The sequence below is a fragment of the Prinia subflava genome, chromosome 34 (genome assembly GCF_021018805.1).
Source record: "Prinia subflava isolate CZ2003 ecotype Zambia chromosome 34, Cam_Psub_1.2, whole genome shotgun sequence".
NCBI classification, from domain to species: Eukaryota; Metazoa; Chordata; class Aves; order Passeriformes; family Cisticolidae; genus Prinia; species Prinia subflava.
Window position 1 is genome coordinate 120,563 of NC_086280.1, and position 16,386 is coordinate 136,948.

A 16,386-nucleotide genomic window follows, 5' to 3' on the forward strand; every position below is an offset into this window, starting at 1 on the left:
CGAACACAAAATCTGGGAAAAAATGGAAATATCCACCCCGAAATCCTAAAAAAAAAGGGAATATTCAGAGTTCTATCCACGCGCCTTGAAGAAATATAGAAATAAATAATAAAGAGATATTAAAGAGATATTAAAGAGATATTAAAGGGATATTAAAGGGATATTAAAGATGTAATAAATAGATAATAAACCTCTATAAATCTGCAATAAATAGATATTAAACCTGTATTAAATCTGCAATAAATAGATATTAAATCGGTATTAAATGCAATATTTTGCCACCCTCGCGAGCGTTTTCGCAGCCTCCAAAATTCCCATTTTTCCCCCATTTCCACCCGGATTTTTGCCTCTCTCCGGGCAAATTGAAGCCGGAGAAAATTTGGATTTTTAACCCATTTTTGGCCCCTTTTCCCCTCCCTCGGGCGGGTCCAAGGAAGGAAAAAATAAAGAGAAAGAGAGAGAAAAATTCAATAAAATTTAGATTAAGGAAAAACGAAGTGAAATAAAAATATATGAAATAAAAACATGAAATAAAAACATATTAAAGTTTACCAAATCAAAATACATTGGATGAAAATGCGGTTAAACACAAATATATCAAATTAAAATAGATCAATTGAATTAAATTCAGTGAAAAGATCCTAAGTGGAAAGAGATTCAATAAAAAAATTCAATAAAAGCAGACCATTAAATAAAAACAGATGAAATAATAACAAAATAAAATAAACATGTTCAATAAAAATCAAATAAGACGGATTCAATAAAAATCGAATAAGTAAAATGTATTCAATTAAAATTAAATAAAATATATTCAATTAAAATTATGTAAAATGTACTCAATTAAAATTAAATAAAATATATTCAATTAAATTATGTAAAATGTACTCAATTAAAATTAAATAAAATATATTCAATTAAAATTAAGTAAAATGTACTCAATTAAAATAAATAAAATATATTCAATTAAAATTAAGTAAAATGTACTCAATTAAAATTAAATAAAATATATTCAATTAAAATTATGTAAAATGTATTTAATTAAAATTAAATAAAATATATTCAATAAAATAAACAAATAAACCCCAAATTCAAGAAAAATCCGATTTTAAAGCTCTCCCTTCACCCCTCCCGTTTATTTTCTCCCCTTCCCACCCTTCCATTTTCCACTTTTCCCCCAATTTTTCTGCTTTTTCCCCTTTTTCCCTGGAATTGCGGCCGGGGCATGAAAAAGGCGCACAAACAGAGAAAATTTTGTTATTTTTTGTTGTTTTTTGTCGTTTTTGTCCTCCAGGCAAAACAACGACGAAAAAAAGAAAAAAAAAAAAAAAAAAAAGCGATTTATTTCCAAGGAATGGTACAAAGACACCACGAGCTGCGACACGGACAGGACAACTCCAATAAAATTAAAATTCAAATTAAAAATAAAAACCCGAACAGACGAACAGAAAAAAACCCGAACGACCAAACCCAAAATCGCTTTTTTTTTTTTTTTTTACACCTCCAAGGAACGCTGCGGAGCACGAAGAGAGCCCCGAAATCCCCCGAAATCCCCCCAAAATCCGGCGCAGGAAATTCCGCTTGTCCCGAGCAAACACGGAGGGGAAAATTCCCCGAAATTCCACGAAATCCCCCAAAATTCCGCTTGTCCCGAGGAAAACTGGCGGGAAAAAAATCCCCAAAATTCCCAAAAATCCCCCCAAAAATCCCGAAACCTCCGGGTTGGGGATTCCTTCACCAAACCCCGGATTTTTCACCCGAGGCGTTTTTGGGGATTTTTGTTGTTTTTCCTCCTTTTTTTTTTTTTGTCCGTCCGAGCTCCGGGATAACGGGAAAAAAAGGGAAAAAAAAGGGAAAAAAAGGGGGAAAAGGGGAAAAAGGGGGGAAAAAGGGGAAAAAGGGGGAAAAAGGGGGAAAAAAGGGGGAAAAAGGGGGAAAAAGGGGAAAAAAGGGGGAAAAAAGGGGGGAAAAAAGGGGGGAAAAAGGGGGGAAAAAGGGGGGAAAAAGGGGGGGAAAAAGGGGGGGAAAAGGGGGGGAAAAGGGGGGGAAAAGGGGGAAAAAAGGGGAAAAAAGGGGGAAAAAGGAAAAAAAGGGGGGGAAGGGGGAAAAAAGGGGGAAAAAAGGGAAAAAAAGGAGGAAAAAAGGGGGGAAAATCGGGAATTTCCTGCTCTCACCGCGCGCTCCGCTCAAGGGTCAGTCCAGTTGTCCTTTTTTCCTTTTTTCCTCTGCGAAACATCCACGGATCCCCAAAATCCTGGGAATTCTCGAGGTTTTGGGGTCGGAATTTGGTTTTTTTCCAAAATCCTGGGAATTCTTCTTGTCCGGGAGGGGAAGGAACAAAACCCCCTCAAATCCGCGCTGGTATTTTGGGGGTTTTGGGGTCGGAATTTGGTTTTTTCCCAAAATCCTGGGAATTTTTTGTTTGTTTTTTTGACCGGGAGGGAAAAAAAAAAAAGGAACAAAACCCCCTCAAATCCTCGCCGGCATTTCGGAGGTTTCGGGGCAATGGGGTCGGTTTTTTTTCCATATATATATATATATATAATTAAGAATAATTCTCTTTAAATAACTGAGCAGCGTCCCGGCGGCGCGAGGATAAAAAGTGAATTTTAACCTCAAACCCGCGCTGGCGTTTCCAAGCTTTGGAGATTCGGAGAAGTCGGAAATTTTTAATTTTTTTTTTCATTATTAATTTTATTTTTAAGCATAATTCTCTTTAAATAACTCCGCAGAGTCCCGGCGGTGCGAGGATAAATACTGAATTTTAACTGAATTTTAACTGAATTTTAACGCTTCTGCCTTCCCTTTTTCTTGCGGTTTTTGTGGGGGGATTTTTTTTTTCTTTATTTCTGTGTGTGGTACTTTTATTTTCTGTCTTTTGCCTTTTTTTCCCCTTTTTTAATTTTTTAGCCGTTTTTAGCCTTTTTTTCGCCTTTTTTGTATTTTTTATATTTTGGCCTTTTTAGTGGGTATTTTTTTGCCTTTTTTTGTCTTCTTTTGGCCTCTTTTTTGTCTTTTTTCGGCCTTTTTGGGGGGCTTTTTCCGGCCTTTTTCGGGGACTTTTTTCACCTTGTTTTTGCCTTTTTTAAGGTTTTTTTTTCTTTTTTCTTTTTTTTTTTTTTTGGTCTTCTTTTGGCCTTTTTTGGGGTCTTTTTTCCACCCATTTTTTTTGTCTTTTTATTGGCCTTGTCTCACCGTTTTTTCTCATTTTCCCACCGTTTTTTCTCATTTTTTCACCGTTTTTTCCCGTTTTTTCAGGTGTTGTGCAGGTGTCCGGCCTTGCCCTTGCTCACCACCTTTTTCTCCTTGACGCGGCGGTTCTGGAACCAGATTGTGACCTGGCGCTCGGACAGCGCCGTGGCGGCCGCGATGCGCCGCCGCTTCTCCTTGGTGATGAATTTACTGGCGCCGTACTCCTTCTCCAGCTCCTTCAGCTGCGCCTTGGAGTAGGGAACGCGCTTCTTGCGGCCCCGGCGGAACGGGCTGGGCTCGGGCTGCAGCGGGACCACGTCTGGGGGCGGGAAAATGGGGTTAGAGTGCGGGGAAAATGGGTAAAAGTGAGAAAAAATTGAATTAAAGTGAGAGAAAATGGGGTAATGTTAGTGAAAATGGGGTTAGAGAGGGGGGAAAATGTGGGGAACGCGTTTCTTGCGGCCCCGGCGGAACGGGCTGGGCTCGGGCTGCAGCGGGACCACGTCTGGGGGCGGGAAATTGGGGTTAGAATAGGGGAAATTGGGTAAAAGAGTGAGAAAATGGGGGGTAGAGTGAGAGAAAACTGAATTAGAGTGGAGAGAATGGAGTTAGAGTGAGGGGAACGCGTTTCTTGCGGTCCCAGGGGAACGGGCTGGGCTCGGGCTGCAGCGGGACCACGTCTGGAGGGGGGAAATTGGGGTTAGAATGGGGGAAATTGGGTAAAAGTGAGAGAAAATGGGCTTAGAGTGAGAAAAAATTGAATTAAAGTGAGAGAAAATGGGGTTAGAATGAGGGAACGCGTTTCTTGCAGCCCTGGTGGAACGGGCTGGGCCCGGGCTGCAGCGGGACCACGTCTGGGGGCGGGAAAATGGGGTTAGAATGGGGAAAATTGGGCAAAAGTGAGAGAAAATGGGCTTAGAGTGAGAGAAAACTGAATTAGAGTGGAGAGAATGGAGTTAGAGTGAGGGGAACGCGTTTCTTGCGGTCCCAGGGGAACGGGCTGGGCTCGGGCTGCAGCGGGACCACGTCTGGGGGCGGGAAAATGGGGTTAGAATGCGGGAAATTGGGTAAAAGTGAGAGAAAGTGAGAGAAAATGGGCTTAGAGTGAGAGAAAATTGAATTAAAGTGAGACAAAATGGGGTAATGTTAGTGAAAATGGGGTTAGACAGGGGGGAAATTGTGGGGAACGCGCTTCTTGCGGTCCCAGCCGAACGGGCTGGGCTCGGGCTGCAGCGGGACCACGTCTGGGGGCGGGAAATTGGGGTTAGAATGGGGGAAATTGGGTAAAAGTGAGAGAAAATTGAATTAGAGTGGGGGAAATGGTGTTAGAGTGAGAGAAAATGGGGTTAGAGTGAGAGAAAATGGGGTTAGAGTGAGAGAAAATGGGGTTAGAGTGCGGGAAAATGGGGTTAGAGTGCGGGGAAAATGGGGTTAGAGTGCGGGAAAATGGGGTTAGAGTGAGAGAAAATGGGGTTAGAGTGCGGGGAAAATGGGGTTAGAGTGAGAGAAAATGGGGTTAGAGAGAGGGAACGCGCTTCTTGTGGCCCCGGCGGAACAGGTTGGGGTTAGAATTAGGAGGCGGAAAATGGGCAAAGGTGAGAGAAAATGGGGTTAGAGAGGGGGGAATGGGGTTAAGGAGGGGAGAAATGGGGTTAGGGAGGGTGGAAAAGGGGTTAAAAGTGAAAGAAAATGGGGTTAGAGGGAGAAAAAACAGGGTTAGAGAGGGGGAAATGGGGTAATGTTAGAGAAAATGGGGTTAGAGTGCTGGAGAATGGGGTTAGAATGGAGAGAATGGGGTAAAATGGGGGAAAAAATGGGGTTGGAGTGAGAGAAAATGGGGTTACAGAGGGGGGAAATGGGTAAAAGGGAGAGAAAATGGGGTTGGAGTGAGAGAAAATGGGGTTAGAGTGAGAGAAAATGGGGTTAGAGTGAGAGAAAATGGGGTTGGAGAGGGGGGAAAGAGATAAAAAATGGAAATAATGGGAGGAAAGCGGGTTAAATTCCGAGCGGATTGAAATGGATTTGGATAAAAATCGGGATATGGCAAAATGAAATGAGGGGGAGGGGAACTGGAGCGTTCTGAGGGGGGAAATGGGGATAAAATGGGGTGAAAAGGGCAAAAGTAGGGGGGTAAAAGAGGGGGGAAGGTGGGGAAAGAAAGGGGAGAGAAAGAGGGAGAAAACGATGGAAAACGGGGAGAAGGGGGGGAAAATGGGTGGGAAAGAGGTGGAAACAGGAAAAAAGGAGGAAAGGGGGGAAAAGAGGGGGAAAAGTGGGGAAAACGGGGAAAAAGGGGGGAAAGGCGGGCAGAGGCGCGGGCTGATGGCGATGATATCCCGGATAATGGGAATTAAATTCCGGGATAATTCCCTGCTTTCCTTGGCCGCGGATGAAGGAGCAGCACCCGCCCTCAAAGCCTCCGAGGCGCATCAAAGGCGCCTCAAACCTCACATTTTTGGGCAAAATTTCCAGTTTCTCCCCCTTTTTTTTTTTTTCCCTCCTCCCGTCGCCTTTTTCTTTTCCCGCAGCAGAAAATCTGGGGTGAGCAGCCCCCCAAAAACCCCGCCCGGAGCGCCCAGAGGAGCCCCCAAACCCCAAAATAATCCAAATTTTCCCCCCTCTCCTGCAGATCTTTGGGGGCGCTGGGGAAGGGGGAGCGCTCCGGGATCGGGGGGGATTTGGGGACACCCCCGGCCCTGTTCTGGGGCGAAGCTCCCTCCGGAATTTGGGGAGCCCTCGCAGGGTTTTGGGAGGGTCCTAATTAGGGCCCAGGCGTTAATTGGGGAGGTTTGGGGGGTCAGGAGCTCCTTTTTGGGGTCGCAGAGCGGAGAGGGCTCCCCTAAATCCAGCAGAACCCCCCAAAACCAAACCCCCCCCGCACGCACCAAGGCCGAATTCCCCTTCCTGCCGTCCCCAAATTCCCCGAAAATCCGAATTTTGCTCCCTAGAAAGGGGAAATAAAGGGATCCGCTCCAAAACCCCAAATAACGCGACTCCCCGGCTTCTCCCCAGCCCGGCCCGTTGCAATAAACCCGATCAAATTGATCATTAATCAAATAAACCCGATTATTCGGGGTTTTGGGAGGAGCGGCTCCCGGGATTTCGAGGCTTCCAGAGGGGGAATTTTGGGGCCTTTTTCCCTTTTCGGGCTCTTCCCTCCCCTCTGCGCCTCCTTCCCTCCTCTCGCGTTTGTCACTTGACACCTCTGCTCTTAATTGCGCTAATTGGGAGCTGATTTAGCGCCCACCCCCGACCGTCCCCGGCTGTCCCCGTGTCCTTTTGGGGATTATTTTCATTTCTTTGCCCCCACATTTTATTTGGAGATCTGCGGGCAGGGAGGGAGCGCGGAGAAACTCCCGAGGTGAGAGGAGAGGCGGAAAAAGGGGAAAAATCGGGAATTTAAGGGGGGTTTGGGGCCGGGATGGCTCCAGGAGAAAGGGCAGGATTCGGGAATGAATGCGGGGTTTGGATTGGGGATTATTCCAGGAGAAAGAGCAGGATTTGGGGCCGGGATGGCTCCAGCAGAAAGGGCAGGATTTAGGAATTAGCGCGGAGTTTTGGATCCGGGCTGGCTCCGGGAGGAAGGGCAGGATTTATGAATTAGAGCGGGGTTTGGGGCCGGGATGGCTCCAGGAGAAAAAGCAGGATTTAGGAATTAACGCGGGGTTTTGGATTGGGAATTGTTGCAGGAGAAAGGGCAGGATTTGGATTGGAGATGGCTCCAGCAGAGAGAGCAGGATCCGGGAATGAGCGCGGGGTTTTGGATCCGGGCTGGCTCCGGGAGAAAGGGCAGGATTTGGATCCGAGATTGCTCCAGGAGAAAGGGCAGGATCGGGGAATGAACGCGGGGTTTGGATCGGGGATTATTCCAGGAGAAAGGGCAGGATTTGGATCCAGGCTGGCTCCAGCAGAAAGGGCAGGATTTAGGAATTAGCGCGGAGTCTGGCTCCAGGAGAAAGGGCAGGATCGGGGAATGAATGCGGGGTTTGGATCGGGGATTATTCCAGGAGAAAGGGCAGGATTTGGATCCAGGCTGGCTCCAGCAGAAAGGGCAGGATCGGGGAATGAGCGCGGGGTTTGGATCGGGGATTATTCCAGCAGATAGAGCAGGATTTAGGAATTAGCGCGGAGTTTTGGAACCGGGCTGGCTCCGGGAAGAAGGGCAGGATTTGGATCCGAGATTGCTCCAGGAGAAAGGGCAGGATTTGGATCCGGGCTGGCTCCGGGAGAAAGGGCAGGATTTAGGAATTAGAGCGGAGTTTTGGATCCGGGCTGGCTCCGGGAGGAAGGGCAGGATTTGGATCCGAGATTGCTCCGGGAGAAAGGGCAGGATTTAGGAATTACCGCGGAGTTTTGGATCCGGGCTGGCTCCGGGAGGAAGGGCAGGATCGGGATCGGGACGAGCCGCGCTCGGGGCCGCGCCCGCCGGGCGTGCCCGTGCACATCGCCCGCTCCGAGCATTCCTGAGCCGCGCTCCCCTCTAATTACCCGGCCGGGGCTGGCGCGGCCGCCCGGAATACACGGAGCGGGCCCGAGACCGGGAATAGAGGGAAAAAGGGAATAAAAATGGAATAAAAAGGGAATAAATGTATCCGGAAAGACGGGAGACAGGGAATAAAGGAATAAAAATGGAATAAATGTACCCGGATATATGGGATATATGGAATAAATGTACCCGGATATATGGGATACAGGGAATAAAGAGAATAGAAAGGGAATAAATGTACCCGAATATATGGGATATATGGAATATATGGAATAAATGTACCCGGATATATGGGATACAGGGAATAATGGGAATAAAAAGTGAATAAATGGACCCGGGATACAGGGGATAAAGGGAATAAATGGACTTGGGATACAGGGGATAAAGGGAATAAAAAGGGAATAAATGGACCGGGAGAGACGGGGAATAAAGGGAATAAATGTACCCGGGATACAGGGAATAAAGGAAATAAAAACGAAATAAATGTACCCGGAGACACGGGGTACGGGGAATATATGGAATAAATCTATCCAGATATATGGGATACACGGAATAAATATACCTGGGGAGATAGGATATATGGAATAAATGTTCCCGGATATGTGGGATACATGGAATAATGGAATAAATATACCCGGATATATGGGATACATGGAATAAATCTATCCAGATGTATGGGATACACAGAATAAATGTACCCGGAGAGATGGAACACACGGAATACACGGAAAAAATGTACCTGGGTATATGGAATACGTGGAATAAACATATCCAGGTATGTGGGAGACACGGAATACATGGAATAAAGGCACCCGGAGAGATGGGATATGTGGAAAAAATGTACCTGGGTATACGGAATACGTAGAAATATGGAATAAATATAGCTGGATATATGGAATAGATGGAATAAATACACCTGGATATATGGGATACATGGAATACATGGAATAAATATACCCGGATATAGGGGATCCATGGAGTAAATATGGTATATGGAATATATTTGGAATAAATCCGGATATATGGAGTAGATGGGGTATAGGGAACACATCCGGATATCCGGAGTATATGGAATTATACGGAATGAACCTACCTGGATATATGGGATAGGTGGGATGGACGGGATATATGGGATAGATGCATCCAGATATATGGAATGGATCCGGACATATGGAATGCATGGAATAGATGGGATGGGTATATTGAATATATGGGATAAATACATCCGGATATAGGGAATGGATCAGGATATATGGAATATAGGGGAAATGTGGAATAGATGGGATAATTGGGATAGATGGGATGGGTATATTGAATATATGGGATAAATGTATCCGGATATAGGGAATGGATCAGGATAAATGGAATATAGGTGAAATGTGGAATAGATGGGATAGATATATTGAATATATGGGGTAAATATATCCGGATATCGGGGATCTATCCGGATACAGGGAATAGATCCGGATATATGGAATATAGGGAATGTGTCCGGATATATGGAATAGACGGGAAATGCAGAATAGATGGGATGATTTGGATGGACGGGATCATTGGGATGGATGGGATACACGGAATCGATCCGGATATGTGGAGTGTATGGAATATACGGAACACACGGGAAATGCGGGATAGGTGGGATAAATGGGATAAATTCAATAAAAGGGACACACGGGATAAGCGCACCCCGAGCAGACCCCGCCAGCCGCGGCCGCGCTGCCGGCTCCTACCTGGGAACGGCGACTTCCAGAGGTGCGCGGACTGCGATTGCTCCTTGGAGCAGTAAACCTGCCCGTCCCAGGCGTTGGGCAGCGCCCAGGGCTGGTATCCTTCCATGGGAAGCAAAGCCTCGTGCCGCGGCTCGGGGTGCGCGCCCAGCGCCGGCACCACCGACACGTCCAAGTAGCCGGGCACGGCCTGGTACGAGCCGGGGAAGCCGGGGTAGAAGGCGAACTCCTTGGCCCGCGGCGGCAGCTCCTCGCCCGCCAGCGAGCCCCCGGCCTCGGCGAACTTGTCCGCAGCGTGGTAGCCCCCGCAGGGCTTCTGCGGCAGGTTCAGGCGGCAGCCGTAGTAGCCCGGCGCGAAGGGGGGGTAGCCGTAGCCCAGCGAGCCCGACGGGCACTGCCGGGGCTGCTCCGCGCCCGAGAGCTCCGCGAACGCCGCGCCCTCGGCGGCCGGGGCGGCGGGCGGGGCGGCCAGCCCGGCGTGGGGCAGCATCTCCCGGCAGTGGCCCAGGCTCTCCCGGCAGTGGCCCAGGCTCTCCCGGCAGTGGCCCAGGCTCTCCCGGCAGTGGCCCAGGCTCTCCATGCGCGCTTTCTCCCGCGGCGCGTCCTCGCAGCGGCAGCCGAGCGCGTCGGGCCAGCGCGGGGGCAGCCCGAGCGGCGCCGTCATGTCATTCCGCGCCGCCGCCGCCTCCTCCCGCCGCCGTCCTCGCTCTGCCGCCTCCTCCCGCTGCAGTGGCGGCCCCGGGCTCGCCGCTCCTCCCGCTCCGGTGCTGGCGGCGGGGGCAGCTCCGCGCCGCGCCCCGGGACCCCCCCGCCATCGCCGCCCCGACCGCGCATGCGCCGCGCGCCGGCCGCCGCCGCTCCATTGAGAAACCCGCGCAGGCCACGCCCCTTTTACAACTCCGGGCCACGCCCCCTCCGCGCATCCCCGCGTTCTGATTGGCTGACGGCGCCGAGGACACGCCCACTCCCCCCTCCCCCCGCGCGCTGTTCCCCCCTCCCGCCATTCCCCCCCCCCCCCCATTCCCGGTTTTCCGCGATATTCCAAAGGGAAACGCGGAACCCCTGCCAAGGGGGGGAGGGATAAAAATCCACCCTCCCCCGGGTTTATTTTAAATTATTTTAAAATATTTTAAATTATTTTTAATTTTGAAGAATTATTTTCAATTATTTTCAATTATTTTCAATGAATTTAAAATTATTTTTCATGATTTTTAATGATTTTTCGTGATTTTTAGTTATTTTAAATGTTAGCAAAACTTTAGGAAATCACTGTTAATTTTTAAAAATTATTTTTATTTTTAATATTTTTCTAAAATTTTTATTTCTTTTAAGGTTTTTTTGGACCTGTTGAGGGTTTTTCAGGCTTTTTTCGCGTCTCCGGGCGCTCCCCCCTTCCCAAAAATCCATTAAAAAACAAGGAAAGCTCCACCCCAAGTGCCCCCACCTCGATTTTCCTGCCGGATTCCCGAAGAATTGGGGGTTTCCTCAAAAAAAATTGGATTTTCCCCCTTCCGCCCCCGGGGGTGAAGCGAGGGGACTCAGCGCGGAATTTGGGGGGAATTGATGGAAAAACGGGAAAGAATTCCGGGATGTGGAACTGGGGGGATGGACGGGAAAACGGGAATGAATGCCCGGCTGCCACGGAATTGGGGGAAAAACGGGGAAATTTGGGAGGGGAGCTCGCGGGGGGCTCGGAACCACCGGGAGGGACCCCAAAAATCCATGGAAATCGGGGGGGAAACGGGGAAAATGTGGTTTTTTTCGGGATTTTTGTCCTCAGCGCGTCCCTGGTTCAGACCCCCCCACGCCTCGTGTGCCCCTAAAAAGCCAAAAATTCCCCCAAAATCCGCCCCGGTCCCGCTGGGGAGGGGCCGCCCCTTTCCCGGGATTCCCCCCTCATCCCAACGGGAAAAAAACCTGGAAAAGGGAAAAATAAAACCCTAAAAAAATCCGGGAGAAGGGAACTGGGGAATTCGGTGCGTCCCAAGTTCAAGGGGAAAAGGGAAAATTCCCGGGATTTGGGATGAAAGGGTCGGGAAGGGCGGGAAAAGGGGAAAAAAATGGGAATAAAATGGAGAAAATGGGATGAAATGGGCAAAAAAGGGAATAAAACGGGAAAATAATGGAAGGAATTAGGGAGAAGGGGCTCGGGATGGGATGAAACGGGGGGAAAATTGAATTAAACGGGAAAAAATGGCGGGGAGGGAATGAAATGGGGGGGAAAGGGATGAAAAGGTGAAGAAATGGGAAAAAATGGGGAGAAAAGAGCACGGGATGGAAGAAAATGGAATAAAAACAAAGGAGTGAAAGCCATGGAATAAAAGAAATGGAATAAAAACCAACGGGGGATAAAAACCATCAATAAATGAAACCAAAAAACGCAACAAAAAATATAATTAAAAAGAATTCCAAGAAAAGCCGGGAATTCCTTTGTGCTCGGAGCGTCCTGCAGGAAAATTCCCGAGCTCCACATGGAAAAAAAATCCCAAATTCAACCCAAACGCGCCCCTCCCCCGACCCCGCGGCTTTCTTTAATTTTCTTTCCTTTCTTTTTTTTTTTCGCCTTTAATTTTTATGGAGTGCTGAACATTGGGCAGCACGTCCGGGACCCAGCGTTAAAAATTCCCGAGATTTATGGGAAAAAGCTGGGACGGAGCGGGAAAAGCCGGGAAGGGCCCGGGCGAGGAGGGGAGAGCCAAAAATGGGAGAAAAAATTCAAATTAACGCTGAATTTGGGTGGTTTGGGATGAGGGGTTCCCGCTTTGCATTCCAGGGAAATATCCTGGAAAATCGGGTTTGGGAATTCCGGGGTTTGGGCAGGGGAAGGGGAGAAAAGGAGGGGAAAAAAGGGGAAAAACCCGAGAGGGAAATGGGAGAAAAACAAAGGAAAATGGGAAAAAAGGAGAGGAAAGGAAGGAAAAATGGGGGAAAGGAGAGGGAAAGATGAAATGGAAGGAAAAGAGGGGAAAATCGCATTTTTGTGGAGGTGAAAGAGGAGGAAAATCGCATTTGGGAATTCCCGGGAGAGGCTGAACAAAGGAGCCTTCGGGGCCGAAAAATGCGGAATTCCCTAAAAAAAATCGGGGTTTTAGGGAAATTCGGGCCCTTTCGGGGCTCCGAGGGCGCCGGGGATGGGAGGGACCCCAAATAAAAAATAAATTGGGAAAAGGAGACCCAAAAAGCTCCAAAATCGGGAATGGGAGCAAATCCCGGGGATTTAACCCAAAATCCGACGCTGCCGAGGTTCAGGGGTTTCTGGGATAAAGCGCGGAATTCCCGGCGTGGTTTCTTCAAATTGAGGAATTTCGGGAAAATTCCTTTTTTTCCTCATCCCTCATCCCTCCTGGAAAAGGTTTTGGGTTTTTTAAAATGGATTTTTCTCCTTCCACAACAACCGAGCAGAAAAAAGCGGAATTTTCCTCTCCCGAATCCCAGAACGGCTCCGGTTCCTTCCTTTTTCCCTTTTTTTCCTGAAATCACATCCCGGGATCGGGGGAAAAAAATAAAAAATCAGATTTTAAATTTTTTTTCCTCGTTTTTCATCCCTATATGAAAAAAAAGAGAGAGAAATCTGATTTATTTCCAAATCCATACAGGGGGAAATTTTCCATTTATCCTCGCGCTTTCCACTTTTTCCCGATATTTTCTCCCCAGCGCTGCCGCCTTGGGGATTTAAGGAATTTTCCCGCTTTCCTCCCTTTTATTTCAGGTGTTTATTCCCAGTTTTTCCTTTAAAAAAACCAAAAAAATTCAGGTTTGAGCCCGATTTTTGCAGGTGGAGGCGGCCGCAGGCGGAGATTTGAGGTTGTCCATAAATTCCCTTTAGGAAAAGCGGGAGATATTCCAGGGGAAATGGCCCAAAAAAAGGGAATTTTGCCCCAAATCGCGGCCGAGCCCCTCCGGGGTAAATCCCGGGGAGCTCAAATCGAGCGCGGCTTTTCCAGGCCAAAATTCCCATCCCGGGAAAAGGGATCGGCCCTGGAATTTTACGGGAAAGAGGAATTTTATCCTCGAAATGTAGAAAAAGAGAGATTAAAAAAGAGATTTAAAAAGAGATTTAAAAAGGCTGGATGGGAACAAAGGAAAAATGGAATTTTCCCATTTAAATGGAATTATTCCCGGAGAATTCCCTGGAAATCTGCGGATCCCTTTTCCCTTTGTTTTCCTCTTTCCCCCTTGATTCGTGTCCTGAAATGAAGGGAAAAAACCAAAACCCAAAACTCCTCGATCCAACCCTTCCCTGAGGGAAAAAATGGGAATTTTTGGCTCTTCCCATTCCAAGGAAAATCCCCAAGGCTGGAATTTTTTCGGGAAGGAAAATCTTCCCCTCGCTCGGGAAAGAAAAGGATTTTCCATTATTTTTAATTTTTTGGAAAGGAGGGAGAGGAACAAAGTCAGAATTTTAATTTTTATTTTTCTTTGAGCCCTCAGGGAAATTCAAACTCCGAGAGGATTTTCCCTCTGGAATCCAAATTTCGGGAATTTTCCACCCAATCGCAGCCGAGAAATCCAAGCCGAGTTTTGCCAGGCTTTGTCCCAAATATTTGGGATAAATAAAACCCCCAAACTCACCTTTTTTCCCAAAAAAAAATCCGGGCTTTTGGATTTTTTAAGGATAAAAAAGCGACTCCACCTCGTCCGAGCTGAATTCATTCCTCAGGCCAAACCTCAACCTCATTTCTACCTCAGCCATTCCGGGAAAATCTGGGGAAAAGCAGATTAAATTCCATTTTTCCCCCAAAATCCCAAAGAAACCCCACTCAAAACCCTCTAAAAATCCAAATTTCCCCTCAATTTCTTTCCTTTTGTTTCATTTTTCTCCTTTCCCTCAGCCCGTTTCCCTCAGATCCCCCTCGGGTTCTTTTTTTTTTTCTCCCATTTTTTCCCTATTTTTTAGTTTTTCATCCCCAGCCCGGCTCGGGGAGGGGTTGATCCCCAAATTTGGAGGATTTGGGGGAGTTTTCCTCGCATTTTCCCGCATTTTTCCTGCCCCTGGAGGTGGAAAATCCACGAAATTCAAGATACAAACACATCAATACAAAGGGTTATTCCAGCAACGCCAGGCTTTTATCCCAATTGAATAAATAAACAAAAACATCCATTTCAAATTGAAATAAATAAATTCCGCTTTTCCAGGCAGCTCCAGGCGCAAATTCCCAACCCCGCGCCTCAATTCCCTTTTCCCCTCCCGATTTAAACCCTTCCCAAAGCTGAAAATTGGGGATAAATACCTCGATTTCAGGAGCTTTTCCAGCAATTCCCAAAATCCCGCATCCTTTTCTTCCTCTTCTCCCACCGGCACCGCTTTTATGAGCAGAAAAATCACTTTTTTTCCTTCCCCTCCCGTTTTTAGTCCCTTTTTATTCTTTTTCCCCGTTTCCCCTCCTTTTAAAATTCCCTTTCCCTCCTTCTTTTCCCTTTTTTTCCCATTTTTATTCCATTTTTATTTTTCCCCTTTTTTCTTTCCCCTTTTCCCTCCTTTTCCCCCTTTTTTATTCTCTTTTCTCCTTTTATTATTCTCCTTTCCCCCTTTTGTTCCTTTCTCCTTTTTCCCCCCTTTTCCCTCTTTTTATTCCCTTTTCCCCTTTTTTTTTTCTTTCTCCTTTTTTTTGCCTTCCCCCCTTTTTATTCCCCTTTCCCCCCTTTTTTATTCTCTTTTCTCCCTTTATTATTCTTCTTTTTCCCTTTTTTTTCTTTCTCCTTTTCCCCCTTTTCCCTCTTTTTATTCCCTTTTTCCTTTTTTTTCCCTTTTTCCTTTCTCCTTTTTTCCCCTTTCCCCCCTTTTTATTCCCCTTTCCTCCCTTTTTTCTTTTCCCTTTTTTCCCCTTTTCCCCCCCGTTTTTATTCCCTTTTTTCCCCCTTTCCCCAGCCCCAGCTCCCGGCAGTTCCCCGCTCTAATCATTCTTATAATTATTGTTATAATTATTGTTATTATCGCCACAATTTCCCGGGATTTTCCGCCGAAATTCCAGACAAAGAAAATCCCGGCGGCGCTGGCGGGGCCCGCGCACGTCCAAGTTCAATTCCAAGTTAAGGCCGGAGCGAATCGCGGCCGTTTGGTCACCGGGAATTCGGCCCTGGAATTCTCCTTTTCCCGGGAAATTCCAGCGGGTTTTATTCCCCCTTTGAACCGAATTCTTCTCATTTAAATTGAGTTTGTTTCTTATTTAAATTGAATTAATTTTATTTAAATTAAGTGTTTTCCTTATTTTATTTGACTTAATTTTATTTATATCGGGTTTGTTTCTTATTTAAATCGAGTTTGTTTTCTTATTTAAACCGAATTTATTTTCTGATTTAAATTGAAGTTGTTTTCTTACTTAAACCGAGTTTATGTTGTTATTTAAATTGATTTTAATCCTTATTTAAATTGATTTTAATCCTTATTTAAATTGAATTTGTTTCCTTATTTAAATTGAATTTGTTTCCTTATTTAAATTGAATTTGTTAATAAATGGAATCTATTCCTTTCTCGGAGCACTGTTTTTTGTTTTGTTGGGGTTTTTTTGGTTTATTGTGGTTTTATTTGGGATGGATCCACCCCGGGAATGTTTTCTCCTCCTTCTCCAGGTTTAAGACAGGGATTGATCCCATCCCAGTGGCCAAAAATTCCCTTTTTTCCCCCAAAAAATTTATCCGGAGCCGATCATGAGAGACTGGAATATTCCAGGCGGTTTCCCCACAAAAAATTCCCTTTTTTCTCCACCTGATGCCCAAACGGTTCCGTCCTGGGAGGGATTATCCCATTTTATTCCCATTTTAGAGGAGTTTTGGATTCCCAGGGGCACAGGGTGAACTGAAACCGGCGGGAATTGCCCGAATTTGGGGTTTTTGGAACGTTCAATAAATTGAAATTGTCGATGGGCAGGAGCGAGGGGGAAAGGCAGGAGAAGCCCCAAAAGCAGGGACAGGAGGGGACAGGGACAGGGACAAGGGACAGGGACAGGGACAGGGGACAGTGAACAGGGGACAGGGACAGGGACA

General features: G+C 46.7%; 1 protein-coding gene across 1 annotated transcript; it reads right to left on the reverse strand.

Annotated features, from left to right (window-relative positions):
• Positions 1-2,143: 2,143 nt before the first annotated feature.
• On the reverse strand, positions 2,144-10,367 carry HOXC13 (homeobox C13). Its single transcript, XM_063421017.1, has 2 exons — positions 9,406-10,367; positions 2,144-3,508 (listed from the first exon to the last, which is right to left on the reverse strand). The coding sequence occupies exons 1-2, from the start codon at positions 10,064-10,066 to the stop codon at positions 3,252-3,254; spliced, it is 918 nt and encodes a 305-aa protein (XP_063277087.1). The 5' UTR covers positions 10,067-10,367; the 3' UTR covers positions 2,144-3,251.
• Positions 10,368-16,386: the final 6,019 nt, after the last annotated feature.

What these genes read in the sequence shown, in the direction of transcription:
- HOXC13 (XM_063421017.1), bottom strand. Translation starts at nt 10,066, where the DNA reads ATGACGGCGCCGCTCGGGCTGCCCCCGCGCTGGCCCGACGCGCTCGGC. An exon ending in CTGGAAGTCGCCGTTCCCAG is followed by an intron (nt 3,509 to 9,405) that starts GTAGGAGCCGGC and finishes TCCCGCCCCCAG; the next exon opens with ACGTGGTCCCGCTGCAGCCC.